This window comes from Condylura cristata, unplaced genomic scaffold (genome assembly GCF_000260355.1).
Source record: "Condylura cristata isolate star-nosed mole 26May11 unplaced genomic scaffold, ConCri1.0 scaffold00010, whole genome shotgun sequence".
NCBI lineage: Eukaryota > Metazoa > Chordata > Mammalia > Eulipotyphla > Talpidae > Condylura > Condylura cristata.
The window spans coordinates 38,327,598-38,352,886 of NW_004567111.1; the positions used below are offsets into that span (position 1 = coordinate 38,327,598).

At 33.6% G+C, this 25,289-nt stretch overlaps 1 protein-coding gene across 1 annotated transcript; it reads left to right on the forward strand.

Moving 5' to 3' along the window:
* The first annotated feature begins 2,135 nt into the window (after positions 1-2,135).
* Positions 2,136-24,215, forward strand: SGCG (sarcoglycan, gamma (35kDa dystrophin-associated glycoprotein)). Its single transcript, XM_004680147.2, has 8 exons — positions 2,136-2,810; positions 9,199-9,393; positions 9,663-9,764; positions 11,544-11,631; positions 13,536-13,655; positions 18,663-18,735; positions 21,366-21,489; positions 23,742-24,215. The coding sequence occupies exons 2-8, from the start codon at positions 9,199-9,201 to the stop codon at positions 23,913-23,915; spliced, it is 876 nt and encodes a 291-aa protein (XP_004680204.1). The 5' UTR covers positions 2,136-2,810; the 3' UTR covers positions 23,916-24,215.
* The last annotated feature ends 1,074 nt before the right edge of the window (positions 24,216-25,289 follow it).

Here is a 25,289-nt window from a genome sequence, read left to right on the forward strand (position 1 = left end):
TATGTATTTTCATATTTTCTAAACATGTTTCGTTTACAATAGCACGTTTTCAATAGCATGAAAAATGCTGCTTTAAAATAGTAGACATTTGTCAGACAAAAAAAATGAAAACATTTTAAGCAAAAGTCAGAGCACTGGTGAAAAATAAAGGAACAAAGGGCACAAAGTATTCTTCAAAGTGTTCTCAGAGTAGTGAATTGTAAACTTTTTAACTCTTCCAGAATTTCTTCACTTTTGCTGAGTCTATGATCTATATGGTTCAAGTTCTCCAGTTAACAGAGAAGGTACTAAGCCATAATCAATGTATTTTTGTAGACTTTAAGGAGAATTTGACAGTTTTATAATTTTGGATTAGCCCATCTTTTCTTCTAAGAAAATGGCAATAAATACCTGTCAGAATGATTTCCTATCTATGAGTTAACTCCTCACTGGTGCCTAGAAGCACATTTGTAGTGGAACCCAGGGAAGGTCAAAGTCATTTGTCTACTTGCCCTTACAGATGCTGTTACCTTAAAAAGAAATTTACATTTTATACAATTGAGATGGAAAAAAAATGTACAAAATGATGTAAAAATAAACTTTTGTAAAATAAAAAAAAATGTACACTGAAGAAAAAAAAGAAATTTACATTTATAAACGTTAGTGTTTATAACTCTTATAAGCTTTAAAATGTGATGATCTATTGAAAACATATGAGGTGTGTGTGAATTAAAAAGTAAGCTAGCCCTACATTAAAAACTTTGAAGATCCTATTTAAATGATTTTAAATACCCTATAAAATAAAAAAAGATTTTATGAGAGTGTCATCCTCTTGCATAACTGAATGTAGTGGTGGATAGTGTTAAATAAATGGAGATCAAACACACAACTCAAAATTTTTACAAAGCAGTCTTCAAAACATTGAAAAGTCCATCGCTGTAACAACAATGCACTGGCTGGTGAAAGTTACCTTAGTATGTAACCTGTAAGTGCAGATAAAACCAAACTAAGAGTTAACCTGAGAAAGCTAACTATAAAATGGCCAGGAAAGGAAGGCTAAGAACAAAGTGGAGAAAGCACAATGGGCTATTGGTGGTACCAGAGCTAACAACACCTGAGGGGGGAACCTAGATTTCTACAACACAAACAATGCTTTAAACCAATGTTATCGCCAGAGAAGGGAGAACAAAACAAAACAAAAAAACTGTTAAAAGCAAATGTAAGAGAGACTCCTGTCTTAGAAGGAATAAAAAGAACAAAAATTTTCTTCTGATGGATGTAAGTCAAGACATAGTCACAAGAGAAAATCTGTAACCTTTCAAAATGTGTAGCATTTCAGTTTGAATTGAGTTAGGCTTTTCAAATCATGACTTTTCAATATTTTTAAGAGTTCACAGTTGTGCTACAGTTTTTTATTTAACTGCACTGCCATACCTAGAAAAATAGTTAGGTGCAGAGAATTTATGGAAGCTTCTTAAATGTCTTAAAACATAAATGAATGATTAGTTAAAGCTTTTCAGTTAAGGCTTGCAGCTGTTGGTGTAAGAAGCATCACATTTCAAAAGAAGTTAGAGCATGAATAAATAGAGTAAGTGAAACAGTGACCTGAGAAAAAAATAAAATAAAGCACTTGGGGCCCTCCCTGGTGGCGCAGTGGGTTAAAGCACAGCACAAAGAAGCTTAAGCCACTTCGCATGAGTTCGATCCCGCCTGCCCTGGAGGAGATCCACAAGGCGAGGCAGACCTCTCCTGACCTGCCCGCTGCTCCCCTCAGCAGTGTACTTTGATCATCTGCCTGTTCTGCTCCCCACTCTGTCTCTGGTGAATCCTCTCACCCTCTGTATCTCTGGCCTGTACCCCAGTTCTGTACGAATAAATAAATAAATCTTAAAAAAATAAAAATAAAATAAAGCACTTGGATTATCATTACTTTGCTTCTTATATTAAAAACATAATGCTGAAATACAGATTTCAAGTATAAAACAGACTTTTAGATCATACTGTGAAACAGGCTATATAAAAATAACATAAAGTAAAAGGTTAAGATTATCCAATACTGTAATATGTAGTCTGTTCACATCATATAAAATTTTAATGATCTACTGTTCATTTTAAATAAAGATCACCAACATAATATCATATTGTTATATTCACATGAATTATTAAACAAAATGTAAACTTAGTTCATTTGAAAAGAACTGTCATTATTTTGTCATGTAGTTTGTCTTCTGTTTATATTGATCATTATTTAAGGTTATCCCCTTGAATTGGTTTTAAACAGTAACAATTAAATAAAAATAGACCATTCACTTTGACAAGAACAGTTGTATAGAGTTGTATAATATTACTAGAGTCACACATTCTAAATGTTGCCTGTTAATGTCAAGTGTTTTTTATGAGCCTTGGTCAACATTAGATTCCACTGGAAACTAGTCTGTTTTTTGGTATCCATTTAAGGTAAGGTTTGTTTCAGAAAGTCATGATTACATAAGAATATCATGATTCAGGGTTTAAAGGTTGGTTTTATAAGTTGGTTTTTTTTTTTTTTTTTTGGCACATTTAAGACAGTGTCCTGGAATTGGTGCCCAAACAATTTTAAGTGTGGTATGAGCTATTTATGTCACTGAGTAAAATTAGAGATGCCTGTTACTAATATGAGGGGAATGAAATCTGAGACAAGGCTAAACATGTGAGAGCCTTTTCTTCCGGGCAGAGCTGGTGGAGTTTAAGTCCTTCACTTTCATTCTACAAGTAATGGGAAAGTTTGAAACATTTGGTCTTGGATACCCTCAAGCTGACTAAAGTTAGTGTGCTTTTCTAATACATCTAAGGTAAGTCATCAGCTTTAACTTGGATTTTATATAATTATAGTGTACTATATAAACATTCAAAAGGCATAGGTTTCTTGATTTTTCCTTCATAGGTTATATAAAAATGTTTAATAAATTTATCTGAAAATAATTACATATTAAGTACCAACAAAATGTACTTCTCAAGTTTTCTTAAAGTTCCTGACCAGTAATATTCTATATATTTTTGGCATCATATTATATGATACAGTTCGAGTTATTCAATGCATACTGTAGTTAATCTTGATAAAGTTGACTCTAAGATCACTTATACTACTCTACTCTGAAACATCTGTGATAGTATTGCATTAGCTGTACAGTTTGTCAGTATTTTTGTTGTAAGTATTAAGAAGTAGATTTAAATTAATAGGAACAGAAGTCCAGATTTTTTTGTAAACTGGGAATAAGCAGAACAGGAGCAAAACACCAACTCTGTTTTCCCAACTATTCTTGGATAAAAGAAGGCAATTCTCTTTCAAAATCTGTGAAAAAAAATTGTGTTGCTCAAAATATATATTAAAAAAGTAAGCATAGCTAGCTAAAATGTCAACACATACTGATGATGCTTTGACCTACTGAAGTTGTCCGTTGTTTGTGTTTCCTAGGTTAATATGGGGCAATCAGAAAGCAAGTTTTTAAAAGGAGGTGGAGAGAAAAGACAGTAAGGGAAAATATAACCAACTAGTTAAAAGATTTGCCAGCAGGATGAAGTAACTCACTGGTACAAAATGTACCAGAAAATGTACTGTTTATTTCTTGCTATTTTCTTGGAAACATTTTGTAGAGCCAGCCAAAGAAGTGTGTTCTCTACTTTTATAGGTTCTAATATGTTTCTATGGCTTTCTTTCGAAGCAAAATGCAGAGTATTTTTGGGTGGGGAGAAAAGCGGGAAGGGGACCCTTTGGACTATGGTGAGAGTTACAGGTGCTTTGGTGGTGGTCATGGTGTGATAATTTACATGTGCAACAGTATGAACCAAAATCCCTACAACATATATGCTATCATTAAGCATATATGATACCTCATTACCTTACCTCAGTCAACATACATTTAAAAAATAAACATAGACATATATATTGAATTTCAAAGTATACCAAATCCCAGTTTCCCAAAGAAAGTTGCCTAAACTGCAGTAGAAATGCTGAAAGTAAATTTGGTCCCTATTATCCCTTAAAACGCATACTTTGTCATTGTTAGGCTAAACTGCTATTACAGTGAATACAAAAATCAAATAATAATGGAACTCACGCAGTTACTTTTGCTTATGTTGTAGGGATCTATGATCTCCCTTCATTCCTATGCTTCTCAGCTCATCAAAGCTGTGTGCTACTTTTTGCCTGGGCCAGACTTACTATTCCTACAGCTTTCCTAGCACGAAGGAAAAATACTAGTGTCCTGGAGTCACTCCACCACCTTTCCATTTGCTCAAAGCCCCCTGGAAACATGTCTTTCCCTCCACCTTTTCTTCCCAGTCTCTTCTGTGCCCGTCTAGCATATTCATCTCTGTACCTATTATAAGGCCAGATATTGTTATGATGTTCTCACGAGTATTCTAAAATTTCCCCTTCTGCTCTACCTGCTATTTCGGACTCCAACTTCATTTTAATTTTGCGTTATTATGTCTTAGAGAATTTTATAGGAAGTAGACATAGAAGTCTCTAATTTAAATTTGTAGATTTACAAAAGTCTCAACTGCTCAAAATGTCAGAGTCCACTTGACTTCAGTATGATTGGTGTGTCATATCCCCTGAGGGAAGAAGAGGCTAGGTGTGTCAAGAGGGCTTATCCCCAAGGAACATGTGCTTTCTTCTAAAGCAGTAGAGACCATTTAAAGCAGAAACATTTAAAGCAGAAAAGTAGCACTGACAGACTTATTCTCTGAGCAGGTCACTCTGGTTGTCATGGAGAACAAAGTGGGGGCATGAAGGAAGAAGGTAGACAGGAAAGCTATAAAAAATCAAACGATGGCCTCAGCTGAAGACTGGGAGGTGGAACCAACAGGCAGCTCTCTTAGCTATAAAGAGGTTATCTTAGAACCAGCCTTAACTTTGTGGCTATTTTAACTCTAAAGATTCTCATTTGGTATACTTGAGAGAAATCTCTGAAAAGCCTACTCTTAGTGGAGGAGCAGTGTCTACAAATTATCACAAGTTTAAGCTATGGAGTTAGAATGACACTTTCTACTTGTATGCCCTTGTGTGAAATACCTACCGTCTACCTCGGCTCTTCACTTGCAAAACCATAGTATGTACCTCCTGAAGCAATAATGAGTATCAGTTTAGCTCATATAAGAAATTTAGAAATTTTCTGCCTTCTTGGTAAGCATTAGCTCTACTTATCATGATCTCTTCCTTTTCATCATCACCACCACCATCAATAACAAGAAAACATATATCTTCTTATTCATTTTTCCACTAAAATGAAGTAAGGGAAAGACCTCAAAATGGTGATGAGCTTTTCTAAACTGCTTCTCCTGGATCTCCTAAGAAGGCACCAGGAGGCCTATGGCAGCAGGAGATTCTATGCTGAGGCTATTTCTGCTCCAATAGAGAATGTCTCCACACTCAGCAATGTTGAGAGGAATGTGTACATTCCAGAACACAAATAGAAAGTCCTCCTTATTAATGTGATCAGTGAACTGAAAATAGTTAACAGTACCTTTATATATATATATATATATGTGTGTGTGTATATATATATATATACATATATAGATAAAGGAAAAATAAATCAAATGATTGTATAGATTTCCTATGAATACTTCTCTTTCATAAAACATTTTAGATCCTAATGCAAATCTTTTTTAAAATGTTCATCTCAATGAAACACAGAAGTATTTTCCCCCATATTAGGATGTATTTATTGTAAAAGTGATCTCCCTTCATTCCTAAATTATATTTCAAAATTATATTAAATAATTCCAATCCCAAAGAAATGTTGACTATAAGGACTGAAGTGAATTACAGCCCCCAAAATCCTTTGAACCTTTTCAAAGAACTGTCAAAGCAATCTCCTATATACCACATTTGATAATTAAGAAAATTATGTCTACCTCAAGAATTTCATTTGTTTACATATATAAAGATTTGCAATTAAAAAGAAGTTCATATTGGTTGACAAATTTCAATAACTATTCTAAAAAGTTGTTCTTAATTTTCTGGGTCTCCCTGGTGGTGCAGGGGTTAAAGTCTCTGCACTATCAAGCTATCCCCAGCCACTGCAGCATGAGTTTGATTCCTGGACAATGAGTTAACTCACATGGTGCAGCAGACCTCTCCTGTCTCACCCACTGCTGTCCATATAGTGTATTTTGGTAGATCTGCCTGTTCTGCTCCCTATACTGTCTCTGGTGAATCCTCTGATCCCTGCGTCTCTAGCTTCCACACCAGATCTTGTATGCATAAATAAACCTTTTTTAAAAAGTTGTTCTTAATTATCTGTGGATATTTTTTAGTATTAGTATTTAGTGATGTGCTGTTTCTAAAGACTAGGAACACTGAGGTTTTTTTTTTGTTTTTTTTTTTTAAATTTACTTATTTGTGCATACAGAACTGGGGTACAGGCCAGAGGTTCAGGGGCAGTGAGAGGCTTCACCAGAGACAGAGTGGGGAACAGAACAGGCAGGTTGACGAAGTATACTGCTGAGGGGAGCAGCAGGCAGGCCAGGAGAGGCCTGCCACATCATGTGGTCACCTCCGGGAAGGGTGGAAATCGAACTCATGAGAAGTGGCTTTAGATTCTCAGTGCTGTGCTTTAACCCCCTGCCAGAACCAGGGAGGGCCAGAACACTGAGGTTTTGAAGGAGGATTTAATAGTTGGTTTGCCTGGATATTTTAGCATCTGTTATAAAAATCAAAAATTTTAAAGAAATAGATGACAGGCTATCTTAGTCTCTGGTTTAATGCAGCTTTCTAGTGTAATTTAATTCAACATTCTTTTTCATTCTATCTTCCTATGTAAATCATGTCCAACTTGAGGGTTCTAACCACACAGGATAAATGGTACTGTAATATAAGATGTACCCCTGCCCCCTCCAAGAGGACTGATACTTAATTGCCTACCAAGTGGTCAAAAAAGACTTGCACATTTCTCCAGAGAATTGCCCTCATCTCAAACTACATCTTTGCCCAACTCATTCTCCTGCCCAAAGCTGCTGATCTCAGTGCCTGGCATGGGCCCCTAGTGAGCATCCTTCTCTCACGCTGTTTCTCTTCACCTAAGCCTTCCATTTCTGAAATGCTTCCTTCTGTATTTTTGATTCTATGTGAAGCACTGTCTACATTTGTCTCCAAATTATTCAGAATCTCTTTTGTATTTTTTTTAATGTATTCAGTCTCTTCAGTGAAGGGCTTTTTTTTGTTCCTGAATTTCCTTTCTGAGGGAGTTTGCACCTGTCCACCTTTGTCTGGCCTTCTGGAAACTCTTAACATTTTCAATATTGTTTTAAAGTCATTGTCAGATAGTTTCTTTATTGCTATCTCCTTTATATGTGTCCCGGAACTTCTTTCTCACTTTGCTCTTACATCTTGTATTGAGACTTTCCTTGCTTTCTAGGCATAAATATTGCTTTATTTATTGCTATTTGTCTGTGTGCTTGGGGTGCTAGAGATTTACCTTTGTCCTCTTCTTAATTTATCTTGGCGTGTGGTAAAGGTAGGCAAAGGGTCTAGAGCTTTCATACCTCATCTTGGTTTGAGGGGTACCTTTAGTCACGCTACCTCTTGTTGACAGCAAGCTGCATTCTGTGCTTAGGTTGGCTCCACCTCCCTGTTGTTCCTTTCTTCTGAGGGCTGCCATCTATGAAGCTTGAGCCGCCCACTGGGATCACCAGACTCACCTTCCAGGAATAGTTTGTAACTATTAAGCAACCTTAAACAAAAGAAGAAAGCTGAAATTTCTGTCTGCAAATTCTAGGACTTTTTATAGAGCTACAGTAAATAAGGTACTGGGATGGACAAATGGCCCAAAGGCCTGTGCTGAGCAAAGATGTCGATGGTAGGCAGAATAATGACCCCCCCCACCACCACCAGCACCAAGTGCCATCTCCTAATCCCCCAGACTTTACATGGTAAAAAGGAGTTTGCAGGTGTGATTACATTAAGACAGTAAATAGGATGATTAGTTGAGATTACCCAGAAGAGCTCAATCTAATCTCAACAATTTGTATTACTGGAGCCAGAGGGGTAAGTTTCAGAGGAGATGTGACAAGGAATTCAGGCAGCGTATTGCAGTCAGGACAGAGAAGGGCAGATTCTTCCACGGACCATCCAGAAGGGTGCAATCCTGCCAACATTTTGCTATTTAACCTCAGAAGAACCATTTTCAGACTTGAACTCTAAAACTGTGAGATAATGAAATCATTAAATATTTAAGTCTTGAATAAGGTAGGATATTATTAGTCCTGCTGAGTATTCAAAATTATCATGATGGATAGCATATAAGTAAAACATGAGAAGTTACCTACTGTTAAATTGGAAAAAGATTTCAAAAACTATTTTAGTCTACTTTAAATAAGGACAATACCTACAAACCACTCCTAAAATAAATGCATGACCTTGCATTTACAATATTGCCAGAGAATATCTTTTATTCTCATTCATCATTTCACTATGTATATAGTCAAAAAATTTACTTGATCTTGTATCTTTATAAGTTAAAACCACTTTTTCCTTTGTATAAAGAGAAAATGAATATTATTCTAAAATCCCTTGATAGAAATGAAATTGTTACTCAAACTATTACCCTAATTTACATAAAACAATAAATATTTATAAATATCTGTATACAAACACATTTTCTGATATTTCTAATAGTTGTTCACTATTTAGGAACTTTATTACAGGCAAAAGTTAGCGTGCAGGGTTGTGTACAAAGAGCCTTTTCATTTGTAATTTAGTAGCTGAAGATGTAATTTAATAATTTGAGTAAAACTGCAATTTCAGCTCAATTGTTTAAAAGCTATAAAGGTACCCACTTGATTTTTCTCCCACTGAATCTTTTAAGAAACTTGACAACTTGATTATTTGGGGATGGTAGTTCATTTCAGCTCCAAATGTAATCCTGCAAAATTTTGAAAGATCTATATATATTGAATTTATTTATTAATATCTGAAAATATGATCACTGAATTTCTAGTGGGTTTGTAGTAATTAAGATATCTTGAATGACAGATGAATGTCACTCTGTGTTTGGAACACAGTGACATGTTTTTAAGTAATATTTCATTCTTTTAAAAAATCATCAATTTTGGAAATGTGTTATTGGGATAGAAATATATTTTGTTAGAATCACTATTGACAAACCAGTTCTTTCTCTCCCTCTTCCCTTCCCTCCCTCCTGTCCCCCTCACTCCCTGCACCACCCATGGTAGATGGTACGTCAACAGTACATTACAACCACAGAAGGCACCCACATTGAGAGGCCAGAGAATCAGTCTATCTACAAAATTGGCATTTATGGCTGGAGAAAGCGTTGCCTCTATTTATTTGTTCTTCTCTTGCTCATCATTCTTCTGGTGAATTTTGCTCTCACAATTTGGATTCTGAGAGTGATGTGGTTTTTCCCAGTAAGTATTTTTTCCTGGCCAGATGCTCTTGTTTTGTTTGCTGAATCACTTTAACACATTGTATTGTTAGAAGTCTTGCTTTAGTGTATCTGGTGTTTCTTTTCTGCCTGGAACAGAATTTTCAGTAGCAAAACATGCATATAAAATGAACTCTTCTTACATTTTTATGAAACTTTACTGTGAACTATAGCTTATTGGGTGTTTTGTTTGCTCTTACTGTAATTGTATTGTAATTTTTCCCATTAGTCACCGTCTTCTTTTTTTTAAAGACAGGAATGGGTCACTTGCGTGTTATAAAAGATGGACTTCGTCTAGAGGGAGAATCAGAATTTTTATTCCCATTGTATGCCAAAGAAATACACTCCAGAATGGTAAGAAAATTGTGAAACATCTAAATAATTTGTGTTTTAAGAATAATAAAAGCACAGAAATCCAATATATTTCAGTGATATTTTAATGTGTACATGTTTACTTATTAAATTGTGAAACTTATGTCTGATAGTACATTCTAAAGAGATTATTTTCATGTGTTTCAGATTTGAATTTGGTGACCTCACCAATTTAGAACATAGTAAAGGGACTTAGAAAACAAAACTTTTACCAAAAACAATCTATTGTTACAGAGCAATCTTTGTTTTACTATGTGCAAGAGGAAAATCTAGATATAAGATAGTTCTTTTATTCTTACATAACAAGAATCTGGAAAGGGCACCTACAGCATGGGTTTAAAACACTCAGCAACACGGGATCAGTATTTTTACCATCTCCTACCTTCCCCAGAGTCACTAGATGTCTGCTGGACGGTATTGCAGTTATGTGACACAAAGAAATGGGAAATGCCATTATGTGTCTCCCGTTCAAAAGTTTGCCCAGAAACTCTCAGCCCCACCCCCAGCAGATGTGAGGTAATTTAAATCTCATAGGCTAGAAACATAGCCACTTGCTTATTTCTACTTACAAGAGGATGAGAGCGCTATAAACCTTCCCCCACCCCCTACAGTAGAAAGAAATGGTGACAAAGGACTTGATCCACCTTGGATCAGACTATGTAAATGCTTCCCAGTGTAACTTCCTTAGTCTCGAAATGGGAGTGATTCTCCCTTTAACCTCAGCTTTAACCTGAGCCCTGTCCTCTCTTTCCAGAATGATTTTAAAAAAGAGCATGGAAACTGGCAAGTAAAGATTAGGTCCTATCATGGAAATGCCACCCATAGCTGTGTCTTTGGGTGAACTATAATTTAACCTCTTTGAATTCAATTTCTTTATGTATTGAAAGTAACGATACTTCAAAATTTCATATTTAAAATGAAAGGATGGATGCTATTGGTGAATTATTATTAATTCATATTATCATACTAGTTAGAAAATCACTAACAGTGCAAAAACAAGTATTAACATCTCAGAGGATTAAATGTGAGACAGAGCCATCTGTTTTCAAAAAGCAAGTTGGTTAATTTCTTATCAGGTAGATAGAATTCCAAATGTTTCTTTGTGGAAAAAAAAATTGTATTATTCCCTATAACTCTCGAAGATACTTGATTTCCTCTGAATGAACCATAAAACTATCTAAATCCAAAACCAAATTATTATATACTTTTTAAACTATATTCCTTTTTAAGAAAGTTATTTCTATAAAAGCAAATAATCTATAAAACAAAACCACAGAATCAGAACTATGATTGAAAACACATTTGTATAAAACCACTTTATCTCTCAACAACAACAACAAAAAACAAACAAAAAATATAGGGGTCCAATAAATTTGGGAAGTTTTTAAAAGAATGTGACAAGCCTTTACATTTTGAACATAAACAACATGGTATTTATTATAGAAGAACTAACCATATTATAGAAGATTTGATTTATCTTCTAGAAATATATTGTGTCACAGAGATAAACAAAAAAAAATCAAATCTCAGTTACTTGTAAAAGAAAAAGCACCGTTTAACTTGATTGTTTCTGATATTCGGCTTGAAAAGTAACATGCCACACTGTAACATGTATACACAAGCTCTAGAAACCCATGAAAGAGGATCACTGAATCTGTGACTATGGAGAAATTATTTTGTATCAACCTTAAGTTTATATATATAATATAAAATGTAGTGATTTAAAATAGTATCCATAACTTTATAAAAATCCTTTCCTAGGATTCATCTCTGCTTCTACAGTCAACGCAGAATGTGACATTAAATGCACGAAACTCTGAAGGAGAGGTCACAGGCAGATTAAAAGTGGGTGAGTCCAGCTTCATCACAGTAATTTGTAATAATGTGGTTATAAAGAATTGAAATGAATGAATGAATTTGGTTTTTCTTCTAAATAATTCAAAGTTATTTAGGAATGTCAAATTATGAGTTTTGCAATTATGCTGTGTCAACAACAGAGGGAATAGTTATCACTTAGGAGGATGGCCTTAATTAAAATTATTTTGATTTCAAGAACTAGAAGATCATTCAAGACAAAGGCAAAGGAAACAAAGTTAATAACCACAAGACAACAGAGACCAGAAGCTAAAGCTCAACTTTAGGAGCCAATCTCTAGAGAACAGAGATCATAAGGCCTCCCTTACCCATTTGCTCATTAGACCCTTCTTTTCCAGTATATTTCAACTGATTATTTTCACGTGGTATTATCACATCAGTTTTAATGCTGTAACTTCCCTGATTTTCTATCTGATTGACTCAAGCTCTCAGCACCAATCAATGTAGTCTTGAACGTCATGAATTCTAAATTCATAACAAAGTGCTTTAATTGGTCCAACTACTCTATTCGACTATGTACAACCATCAGCTAAGGTCAGATAATGAAGTCACAAGGGACTGACGTCACATGAAATTTAGCATGGTAAGAAAATTATATAGAAATATAGATATAAAAAAATCAAACCAGCTGACAAAAGGAATGTGTATGTATTCTTTATACTATCAAACATGCTATGCATTTGCTAAATCTAAGAAATTGGATGGCCCTGTGATTATGGGGAAATATGTGAGAGAAGTACTGCTAACACAAATGTGTAATTTCAAGTGTTTCTCCTTTTTAACAGCCATTACAAAAAGGAATAATGTTACAATAGTTACTACAGACATGTATTAAGCCAGTGACTCCTTTTTTTAAATTGTACTAATATAGACGCTCCACACTTTATGTTCTGTTTAATGTATATAACAATCATAAATAATGAATTGTGGTCTTTTGCTTAAAAGTTTGATTATAATGTCCAATGAAATAAATTCTCAGTGGATATAGTGATAAACACATTTTAAAAAATTGTCAAAACTGTATTTTCCTGAAGAATTGTATAATATTTGTGATTTACCTTTTTCATTTTCTCTTAAAACTATTTCACTGGCTATAAGTATTAACTGTGTGAACCCATCTTTCGTTGTGCATTCACCAAACATTTACTGAATGCCTATGGTTAGTTTTTATAACTCAAGTAAATAGTGTTTTTGTCCTTCACTAGTGGTTCTCATCTGTCTTCTCAAACTTTTCTCAATTTGTTTTTGTCACCAGAGAACCTTCGAGAAATCAGAATTGGAAGCAGGAATGTGGTCAAGTATAGTCGTAGGATTTGTAAATTATTGTCCTTTCACTCAATGTTATTTTGTAGTTTGAGTCATTCTTGCCTTCAAATAATTAGCTGAAACTATAGTTTGTTTATAATTCTGTGAAGATATTACATATAACTTGGGAGAAGGTTCAAGAAATAGAACGACAACAAAGTTACCACAGAACTAAATATTGTGTAAGATGCAAAGGACTAAAAAACCAGTTTAAACCTGGGAGAGATTTCCAAGACATAAGATGGATGAAGAAAGATGGTGTGTCTGAGCTGTGTCTTTAGTAATCTTGGTCACATAAAGGCTTACAAATGGAAAATGAAACCAAGATAGTGTAGTCAAATCAGAGCTATAACTTCAACAAAGCAATCTGAGAATAAATAAAAGGGGATTCATCCAAAACAATTGCTATGAATAGCACTAAAGTTTAATTATAGAGTGAAAAAAATATATTGGTAATAACTCTTAAATGTTTAGAAATTCCATATTACTGGGTAAGATAGCATGTGTAAAATAGAGCTTGAAACACTGCTTATAGTAAGTATTTTATAATAAACTTTAAAATGAATTCTTCAGGTCCCAGAATGGTAGATGTCCAGAGTCAACAGTTTCAGATCAACAACAAGGATGGCAAGCCACTGTTTACTGTTGTAGAAAAGGAAGCGGTAGTTGGTGTAGATAAACTTCGAGTAACTGGTACGTAGTAATTTAAAAATTTTTTTTGTAACTTTTTTAATGGAGTAACATTGGCTTCACAACACCATATAATTTAGAAGTATAGGTTTACACCTCTTCAGGTGTATGGTATTGGACCAGAACCAACACGAAAGCACCCATAATCCTCCTCCATTAACATTACCCTGTTTAGTAGCCTCATTCTGTAGTCCTAGTTCAAGCTAGAAAATTCATAACCCATATGACAACACACACTAAAGCAGTTTTCTTACTAAAAGACTAAGAAATATAATTATAGGTGATTTAATCCCTAATCAATAAATGGTCAGGTTTCTCAAGTATCTTGGTTATCAAAAATCCAGCAGTGTAGTTAGGAGAATATGAACTTGATACAGATTCTACTTCTATGTCAATTGCATGATCACAGGCAATTTACTTAATCTTAGTTTGCTGTTCCTTCATTTTAAAAAATGGGTTGATAATATCTATCATATGAAAATGACAACAGAGGTTTTGGCTGAGTATTACTGTACTGTAGGGCAATGAAGTCTTTGGGGGAAAATAGTCAAATGAAAAGCTTAGAGGTTTCAAACCTAAGTCATCCTATACAAGGCAGTTTTCTTTGCCTATACAAATGCACATTTTCTTTGCCTAGACTTCTTTATAGACCATGCATGACATCAATTTCGGTATAATAGAAGATAAAAATTGATAAGTAGCCTTATTATTTATTACTGTATGCATGTATCAAATCACTTGGAGGGCTTGTCAATATATATATTTTTGTCTATCTGTAATGGTACCTAAGAATGTACATTTCTTCCAAGTATGCAGAAGTGCCAGGGGGCACATGTTTCAAATGCAATGAAATTCTCTGAACAAGTTATTTTTCGACTTATTATACATCTTAAGATCAATGTAACCATTACAAGGAAGAACAGATTGCTTAGAGGAAAAAGTGGAAATAATAAGACCAGTAAGACGGATGTTAATTGTAGTATGTGACAGAAGATAGTGACTTAGATTAGATAGTAGTTGTTAAGGATTAACATAGTGAAACATGCATATGGATCAAATGTGTAGCAGGCATTTTGGAGAGAATCAAAGACGAAAAGTGCACTTGTTTCTAAATGATAGTCTTACTTCTTTGGTTATGGAGAAAACTGGGGAGAATAAATTTACAGAGAATCATAAGTTAATACTGTAGATACATAAATTGAATATATCTGTGAAAAGGCCAAGTGGATGGATATGTCAAGTCATCTATTGGCTATTTGAGCTATATATCACTCAAAGCATAAGTCCTGACTAGAGCTGTAAATGAAACTGTCATTAGTTAACTGAACTCAGATAAATAGATAAGCATATATTTACAGCTGTGAAGAAAGATAAAATGGCGGCATTTGGGAGAAACTGGATGAATTTTGAGGTAATTATGTGGGTGAACTCAGTCAAAAAATGAAAGACAATTTCATATGGTTTCACTCATCTGTGGGAAATAAATACCCAAAAGCAATTACATGCAAACAACAGAAGGAATAAAAATTTGAACTCGGAATAAAGGGTTAGGGAAAGTGAGGCAGATGGAATAATGGCATGGGTAATTTGGTGGAGGGTCTTTAAAAAACGAAAAAAAATTAACTGAGCTCTGAGATGTGCAAAAATTATAGGTGGGGAAAAGGAAGAGTAGCTTCCAAGGGAGTATGAGAAGAATAAGACAATGTTAAGGGAGAAATAACACAAGGACTGTGAAACTAAGAGAGCCTATGTTCCTGGAAAGAGATCCAGAAAACAGGTGGGAAATTACCATTGAATTATTTACTATGGTCATTATTATTTTCTTAACACAAGCACTTTATGTACAAAAAAACCAAAAACCAAAACAAAAAACAGTTTTAAGTGGTGACAATGTGATGGAATAGCCCATAGAGACATTATGTGGAAGTTTGGCTTAAAGCAGAGCAATGGATTTTTTTTTTTTTTTGGCATCACTTGAAATGCCATCTTTGTCCATAAATGGCTGATGAATGTGTAAGGTTAATCTTATAAGCAATGATTTATGTAGATACAAAAAAACTAACAAAGGTCAGTATGTATATCATCTACTGTTTGAATGGAGGTATTAATATGAAACTTCAGGTACTTGAGTAGCATCATGGTGGGAAGAATGGAGCAACTTGAAGTAATTTCCCCTCCAACCACTGGGTTCTATTGATAAACTCTTCAACTGCCTTCACTACTATTTTCATTGATTTTATATCACAATCTGTAGCTTTAGAATAAGTATCTTCATTACAAATTGTTCTAGTATCTAGAGGGGGAGAGTGGTGTCATCCAAATACTACTGATGCTTTAGAGTAGAAATGAACAGATTATTTACTGTTAATCTCAGTGACAAATTCTAAAAAAAAAGTTAACATCATAAACACAGGTGAGTTGTTTTTTTGGATTATGCTTCCCCACATAAATAATGTTTATATAGGGTCATATTATACAGGATCATTTTATTTACATAATGATATAATAGAACATTTTCTGTTGAAAATTAGAAAAACATTCAGAATACACAATCAAAATTTTGTACTATTTTCCACAGGAAACAGATGTCACACTATTTTTAAATATAATCTTGATTGGGAATATTAAATATGAATGCAAATATAAATGAAATATAATTACAATGAAAATCAACAACCACTTACTGAGAATTATTTTATGAAACTATTTAGAAGCATCCATTTTTATATGCAAATAGATCTGAGGAGTATTTGAGACTTAAGAGTAATGGTAGTAATGGTATAATCATGATGACATAATTTGAGCATTTACAAGTCAATAACAAAGTTGCTCCTCTTAGTCAAACATAGTACATGTTATTTTATAGACTGCCTATAAATGCATTACCATTATCACATGCTACTATAATATCACTTATTGGTAATATTAGAAGTTAAGTAATTGGCATGCATTTAAAAACTAATTATGAAGTTATATTTCCTTGTAAAATTGTTGCCATTAACACTTAACAATTTAGTTTTTAGGGGAAAAAAACTGAAGCAGTATTAAAATAGTAACTGCCTTTAAAATTACAGCATATTGCAATTTATAGCTGGATTTTTAAATACTATGTTTATAAAGTTAAAATGGTTAACATTTTTTCTCTTAGTCATGAATTAATGTTGCTTATATAAAAAAGAACTACACAAGTTTATGGCCTGCATTTCTTTTGTTTCTAACTATGGAAAGTAATGATTATTTTTTCATGATTTATAGAGTTCATCCCTGGTTCTTCATAGCAGGTTTTTCTAGTCATGTTTCAGTTATATAAACCTAGACAATAAATATACCAGCAACTAAAACTATAATTGTATATCTCTACCTGTCTTATTAATAAATGATTTGATAGACCACGTGGTCTTCATTTTATTTTATTTTATTTTTTTTACATTTTATCAATCAGGAAAAGCAAGGGGGGAAAGAAAAGGATAAAAGGGGAAAGGATAACACGCACAAATTGTGTTACATTATTTCTCATGTCAAGTAGAAAATGTTTTTATATTTCAGACAAACCAGACATTGACCTACAAAATTTGATTAACATAGAGTTTTTTGTGGAAACTCCAATCCTTAGTATAGCATTACTTTACATAATGACTCCCATTATCATTGAACTTTGCTCAAATAGTATTTTAAGAAATGTATTCCTGTTACAGCATGTGTAAGCATGTTTCTCATCTGAATATAATTTGCATGAAGTGTTACCCTTCACTTATGTTTGTTACTTTATTTCTGTTGATTATATTTTTATGTTAACCATGTTACTAAATTTGGTTTGTAATTTTGACATTTCACTTTATGTTGATTAAAGTCTCTTACTTGTGTGCCACAAATTATTATTTCTTGAGTGAGGGCTTTCAATGTATGCTTTGCTCATGTCTTCATATTTCAACAATATTGAAGCAGCAGCAGCTGTACTACTTAATCTGTGTAAGCCCATAAAAATAAGAATGTTTTAAATATAATATGAAAGATATATTTGCATTTCCTTGTCAAATCCTTTACTTTTCCAGTGAACTAGATTGTTTGTTCATTCTGAAATGGTCACATTTTCCTGCGTATAAGCTACTGTCATTGTCCATACCCTCCATATATTTAAAACAGTGCCAAGGAAGGAGACAGGTCACTATCTCTGGGTTCTGTCTGTGTGCTGACAACTATAAGCCATCACTCAGGCTCAGGGTGCACCAACAATGGGGCTTATTTACAAAGGGGCAAAAGAAAGAGTTCCTAAGACCACCAGCAACTAGCTCTCACCCCAGAGAGTATCCACAGTGCTAGTAGTCTAAAACAAAAGCTGCTCATGCAAGATAGAGCTGTTTCTTCAGAAAGAGCCTGGAGCTGGTGGCACTCTGTAAACAGCGCACCAGGATCCAGCTCATGGTGGCAGCTAGAGGTGTCACAGCTGAGTGGGACAGTGTTGAACAGGGGACAATGCTGGACAACTGTAAGTGTGTAAGTGGTGGTGAGCTCACAAAGGTGGCCCAACACAGAGTGCCAGCCTCTATAGCAAACATGTGGATTCCTAGAAATCAGAAGTTCAATTTTAAATATTAAAAAATTTTTGCTTTTCTTAAACATCCTGTTATGCTTTAAGACACAAACCGTAAGATACAAATTTTAGTCATAAAATCTGGAGAATGAGTTTAATTACCCTAAAATTATGTACTGAGGCAGTTTTAAACAGAAATTGCTGCTTTTGTAATTTGAGTTTTAAATATTCCACTCTAAAATAAGTGTTTATTTATAATTGCTTTGAAAAATATTTTGTGAATAGGAACCTCATGAAATCTTGGAAGAGTAAGGCAGATCTATGCCAATTTTTATTATCTAGAATGCAAGCATCTATACAAATCCAGCAACAAAAATCAAATCTATGGTGTTTTAAAATGTCAGCCAATAGGACAGGTTTGTTTGTTTAGTGAAATTTACTTAACTTTTGTAAAATGATCCATTATGTTTCTTGTTTAGGTCCTGAAGGGGCTCTTTTTGAACATTCAGTGGAGACACCCCTTGTAAGAGCTGACCCATTTGATGACCTTACGTAAGAATTATATTTTGTTCAAATATAAACAAGCTCTCTTATGGAAGATAGCTGGATATACGTTCAAATAGTGTTTCAGTTATTATTATCAGATTCTTATTCCACTAGCTGTCTTTATTCCCATGACTTTCTGCTTATAACTAATCGTGTTCACAACCAGTGAACCCATGGCCACCATTTTTCTACTTTCTGTTTCCATGACTTTGTCTACCCTACGTATTCCCCCATATTAGTGGAATTACCTCTTTGTCCTTTTATAACTGGCTCACTTCACTCAGCATGTCTGTAATCTTTGGTATATACTTATCTAACATTGGAATATATAAAATCACCTAATTCAACGTATGAATTTACTTATTATACAGTATATGTATGCCCAAGGGTGTTTACTTTATCACCAGACTACTGAATGCCATTTACTGCTGTAACTGTGTATTCTAATAGTATATTTGTATTTTATTTAAAAAACAAATAATAACCATTGTGAACTTGCAAAATGAGAATGTAAGGCCTTTAAACATATTTGTGCGTGTACCCCCTCAGTGTACTACAGAAGCCCTGGATGACTGCCTACTCAAAATGCCCTGCTTAATTGCTCCACCAGCAATGGCAGCACATCTGTGTCCATTTCTTGACTTTAAGAAGTGCTTCTAAACTCTCCAAATTAAATGATGTCTATTACAGGTTTTTGGTAAATATCTGTTATCAAGTTAGGAAAGTTCCATTTTAGTCTAAGTCCCCAGATTTCCTCTCCCTAGTCATTGAAACAAGCTGTAATCATATCAATTGAATATTTGATATAAACTAATCTGCAAAATGAAAAAGTCAGTACTTTGGGGGACATTGTATTTTATGCTATCAATGCAAGTTCTTCATTTTGTTCTTTATTTCTTAGTAGAATTTTTTCCTTGCCACTTATAAAAGTTGTCCTCTTGCTTTACAGCAAGTTATATGTATAAATAATATATATACATATGAGTATATGTGTAATATATATAAGTACAAGACATATTATACCAATCTTATAAATTCCATTGTTAATATCTTCTATATACTAACACTTGTATACTTTATCAGTTCACTATGGAGTTTACTAAAACTCCCACTATAATTTTATATTGCTGACTTCCTCTTTATTTAGATGTTTAGATGTATACAAATCTGTGCCAATTAATCTTATGAATTGTTCCTTTGAATCATTAAGTCACTGCCCCTATTTTGTCTGGCATTAATGTTACTATACCCAGTTCTATTTTCCTTTGTACTAATTTACCTTTTCCCAAATATTTTTTTCAATATGGTTTAGTTATTGCTCTTATGGTAAATTTCTTGAATTGAGCTTTTCTTTAATGCCTATATATTTTTTTATCTTTTAATAGGTGAATTTAACCATTTACATATTATGGTTTACTTGCTATATTTCTACTATTTTATTTGCTGGGTTTCTTTTCACTATTTCTTCTTTCTGATTTTTTAGCATTCTCTTATTCTATCAACTCATTTTTTCTTTCAATGATTCGATATTTTTTCCTCTAATGATTATTCTTCATATGCATGGATATAAATTTAGTACTTTCTAAGGTAGTTTATGATTTTCCCAAATAATACTAATAAATTTAGAAAGTTATTTCCATCCAAATTTCCCTCTCAAATTTTATTTTTACTTACCTTTCACTGTTCTATTTTCCAGGAAATACATATTTAGCTTTAATGACACATTTTATTGATTTTTCTGTCTACTCTGACTCTTACAAAATACTCATCTTCTGGTTTTAACTTCCATAAGTACTTTTTTTCAGTAAGGGTCTATCTGCTTTGATAGCAAACTTGTTCCTTCTAATGCCTAATTTCTTCAGAGTTGAATGACAGTTAAGTTGAACTATATCTCCACCAGAATTTACATCATCATTTTAAAAGATACTATTAAGTACTTTAGGTTCTTTGTAAGCAATACAATCTTAATTATGAATATTTTCTAGACTTTCTCACAATCTTAATATTTTGCCACTTAATCACAAGTGTTTTGGTCTTGGATATGTTTGAATTCATACTGTGTCTTGGTATACTTCTTTAATTTTAGGAACTCATGTTATTTTTTAAATTCTGGAAAATTATTAGCCGTACCTCTTCATTCGTGTGTCTTCCTTATTGTGTAGAATACAGAGGTTCTTAAAATAATCTTTGCATCTGCTCTGTAACAATCTTCCTAAATTATGAAAAAATAAACAAAACTTAAGGACAAACTTATTTATTTTATGAACATGTAACAAATACATATATTGTCCTTAAATCTGTATTTTTTCCAAATCAAGTTTGGTTTTTAACTTAAAAAATTAGTTTTAAGAAGTTATTCACAAGTGGAATTTTCTTCTGGTGTAGTATGCCAAACTGTTTAAACATCTGGAACTGCTTATAGGGTTGGGCTGTTTAATGTTCTTATCTACTTTTAGGGCACTCTTATTTCATACACTCTCATTGATGATTATTTATTGCACATGACTTCTACAGTATGTTAATATTCAAGAATGACATAGAGACACTATTTTACTAATTATATTTCTATGCTAAACTTTTCATTATTGGGGTGACCTTTTATTACTATTTTTCTTGGTTTCCTCTCCTCATTTCAGATTAGAAGCCCCAACACGGAGTCTAAGCATGGATGCCCCAAAGAGTATTCATATTAAAGCTCATGCTGGGAAAATTGAGGTCCTTTCTCAAATGGATATCATTTTTCATAGTAGTGATGGAATGGTGAGTTCAATAAAGCAAGCCTCTGATGATACTGGATAGTTTCATGGCCTTTAAGGTATCAATACCTTAAATTTGCAATAGTTTGTAAAGAAGTATTATGAAAGTTGTAGAGTAGAAAAGGTAAAGGAAGGCAAAAGATAACCTAGCATTAAAAGAGGGGCCCAAAACAATTAACATGATTTTATATTGGATCCACACAGATTTCTTGGATTGGTATTTGTACTATAAAGTCTCTTGTTATTTTAAGTTTTGGAAAAATACTACAGACTTTGAGTTTACAGAGAATATCAATTCTGCCATTTCCTAATGGTCCTGCTTCTCTCATTACAGCTGACTCTGATAATTACTTGTAAATGATAAACATCAACTGAAATTGCCTAGAGCTTCATCTTGCTTGCAAAAAAAAAAATTGTTTAAAAGCAAATTAAATATAAAAAGAGCTTTAAAGGATAAAACCTGGAACTTTAAGTCCAGAAAGAAAAAAATCACTGATAAAAGTAGTCATAATGAGGTAATAGTTCACATGCTACTCAATATATATTGTTCTAGGATTAGATCAATTCACTAACTTGAATTCAGGACAGTTAACAGGCCTCTCTGGGTCTATCTTGTTATAAAATAGGGAAAATAATATTTGCTTACCTATGTTATGAGGTTATGAGACAACAATGTGGCAGTATGTGTGGCAACATCATGCAACTATATTAAGAGGTTGGTGTAGCTGCAGTAGCAAATGTCCTTAGTGGTAGCTCATGACAGACCCTACCCAAGTCATCCTGAAATGCCCCTGCAAGTTTCAACTCACTGGTTTGTCAATAGCTGCAGATGAATAGAAAAATAGAAATAAAAAATTTTGGAATTTCATTACTAAATCATAAAATTACTACATACTTAATTTATTACCCTGAAAATTTGTGTATGGGATTTAATTTTCAAATTTTAGTGGTTTTCATAAATTGTCACTTTTACAAGAAGTATATAGCCTGACTCACATTTAATATTTATACTCTTTATTACTAGGTACTAGGTCAATGTGTAGACATGTGTGGCATCCCACAAAATATTGTCCCAGAAAGCAGATAAATATGAGCAAAGAATCAGTATGTGGACTGCTAGTTACAAGAATTTGCTGAGAGAAAAAAAAAAATTAACCAGTTAACTAGAAAAAATACCAATTAACCACAGAAAGAAGAAGAGAAGCTAACAAGTTAGAGGAAAGCAAAGTGCAAAGTATATGAGGGAGAGACAATTAAAGGCCTCAAAATGATGGACAATAAATAGGTACTGCATTAAAACAAACACATATTTATTTTACTCTGAGTGCTCCAGAGTAGAACTTTCTCTGCAATGCACTCCGAGGCTCCCTCATATAGTCAGCATGCCAAGAAGTTATACACACTACAAATGCAATTTATTAAAAGACTGGAATCATGTATGAGATATGTAAACCAAAAGCTCTAACTTTGTTAGCATAGAAGAAAATGATGCCTACCTACAATAAACTTTAATTTCTTCTAAAAAGCAAGTGTCCTAGATTGGGAAATACTTTGCTGCTCAGTGTGACTATTTTTATCTTTTGTACAAAAGTCTTCTAGATGTCAATTATTGACCAAGATAGGTTTGTATTTCAGTTTAGATTTTAATAGGACACAAAAATTTGGTAACTAATTGATTTTAGTCTGTCTACCGTATTTCAGCATGTATTAGAAGGGAGCAGTCCCAAATAATATTAACAAGTTAGGGCAATGGTTGATAGCTATTGGGATGAATTTGTCTCATAGGAAAATAAAATTAGGATAAATCCTAACATTCTCAGGTAGAAATTGTTAAGATAAATATATTTCTGTGAGTTGTATGTACACCTAATAGGGATGAGTTAGCATACAGAGTGGACCACAGGTAATTGTGACTTGGCAAAATAATTCCAGTTTTTGTCAATGAATCCATAAAAGAATTTTAAAGAAATATAATTGTAAATTTCCCTAACTCAACTACCACAATGGGCAAAAGAAAAAGTAACTTCCCTCTAATTTGGAGAAGGAATTATTGAGTTCCTGACAATGTAAATTAGCACTAATCTTTAAAAAACCCAGATAGTTCTAAGATGATTTAAGTAAAGCCAGGTGCCTACTTTATTTCTCTATACAGAGGAAAAAATTTAGTTTGGAACTTCTGAAAATGTGGATTTAATAAGCTTATCATGTTTGTTCCTACTTTGCCACTTCATCTCCTCCCATTTTTCTCCCAAACAGCTTGTGCTTGATGCTGAAACTTTGTTTTTACCCAAGTTAGTTCATGGGACTTGGAGTCCTGCTGGCAGCTCACAAAAACTTTATGAAATTTGTGTGTGTCCAGATGGAAAGCTTTACCTGTCTGTAGCTGATGTGGATACCACATGCCACGAATACAGTCATATCTGTCTGTAACCTGTCTGCATCTTCCACACAGCACCTGCCTCATTTCAATGAACACGTCAATGAATGTTTAAGTGCTGACATCATGCCGTCACACTTAGAATGCAACCTGACACCCTCTAATGTGTAGACAGCACACAGTGACAGAAGACCAAACTCTCAAAAGGAACTCAGAAAGAAAAATAAACCAGTGAAAATGTCTGGATAAAACTAGGTGATTTCAAAGTGGCATGTGGATGTTAGACACAGAAAAGAATATCAAAATAGTATGCCTATCCCAGTAGGTTGATGTCACAGGGAAATGTCAGGTTTTGAAATATTTTGATCTGATTTTCAATATGTAATTAAATGAATAAATTATAAAAATTAATCATTCATTTTTATATACAGTCAATAAGCAATAAAAATCAACCTACATTTTCCACAAATTTTATAGTTTGAGTGTCTTTCTTTAATCCTCACAACAATCCTTTGGAAGTTTCCCACATTCCTGATGACAAACAATGACTCAGAACAAGGTCACATAATATCTACTGAAGTTAAAGTAAAACGTGATTCTATATTTGCATACATGTTTTCACTTTAAAAACCTTGATAGGTTGCTTCATTCCATCCAAAACAGCCTGTGTAGATGGGATAGTACTCATAGAGCAAGAAACTAAAGTACAAAGGGATTTTGTTATCTACCACCACTCCAATATCAGTTAGTAAATGGTGGGATTCCCAACTTTTAACCTGTGTACTTTCTCTCATAATAAAGACTGGATATAACTTCATAGAACTAAAGTCTGTTTACTAAGGTACATTTTGAACCCCCCTTGGCTGTAGATAGTCCTTGACTATAGATAGTCCTTGACTATATGTCAAAAAGGCACAATAAATCTATGGAAACAGGTTTGCTTTGTGTAAACCACCCACTTTATAAAATGCCCTTCATCACAAACAACAGCGTTTTGTTTTGGATTGTTTTGTTGACCAGTTATTACAGTAAGAATTCTCAAAAAGCTCAAAATGTAGCAAAGCAACAGGACTGCAAACTTTTAATTACAGGATTTGTAACTTTTAAAAACAAGTCAAATTCATTTTCTGCAGCTTCAAAACCAAGACAAAGTAGAAAAGTGAACTATTTCTAATGCTGTCTTCACAGGCTACCCTTTTAAAGTTTAGCCTACTGATAGCAACTCCCCATTTTTAAGTTGCTAGTATTCATAAGACACTTGATATTGCATACTGTGCTTCCTAAGCAGTAAAGAGAAAATTCAGCTCTAAGTATGTTCCTAAAGCTATGTATTAGGTAGGACGTTTACAGATTATAAATTAGTATTAACTCTTTCCCTTCAGTTAAGTCCTACTTTTAAAAATCAATACCTGTTTTCTTAGTACAAC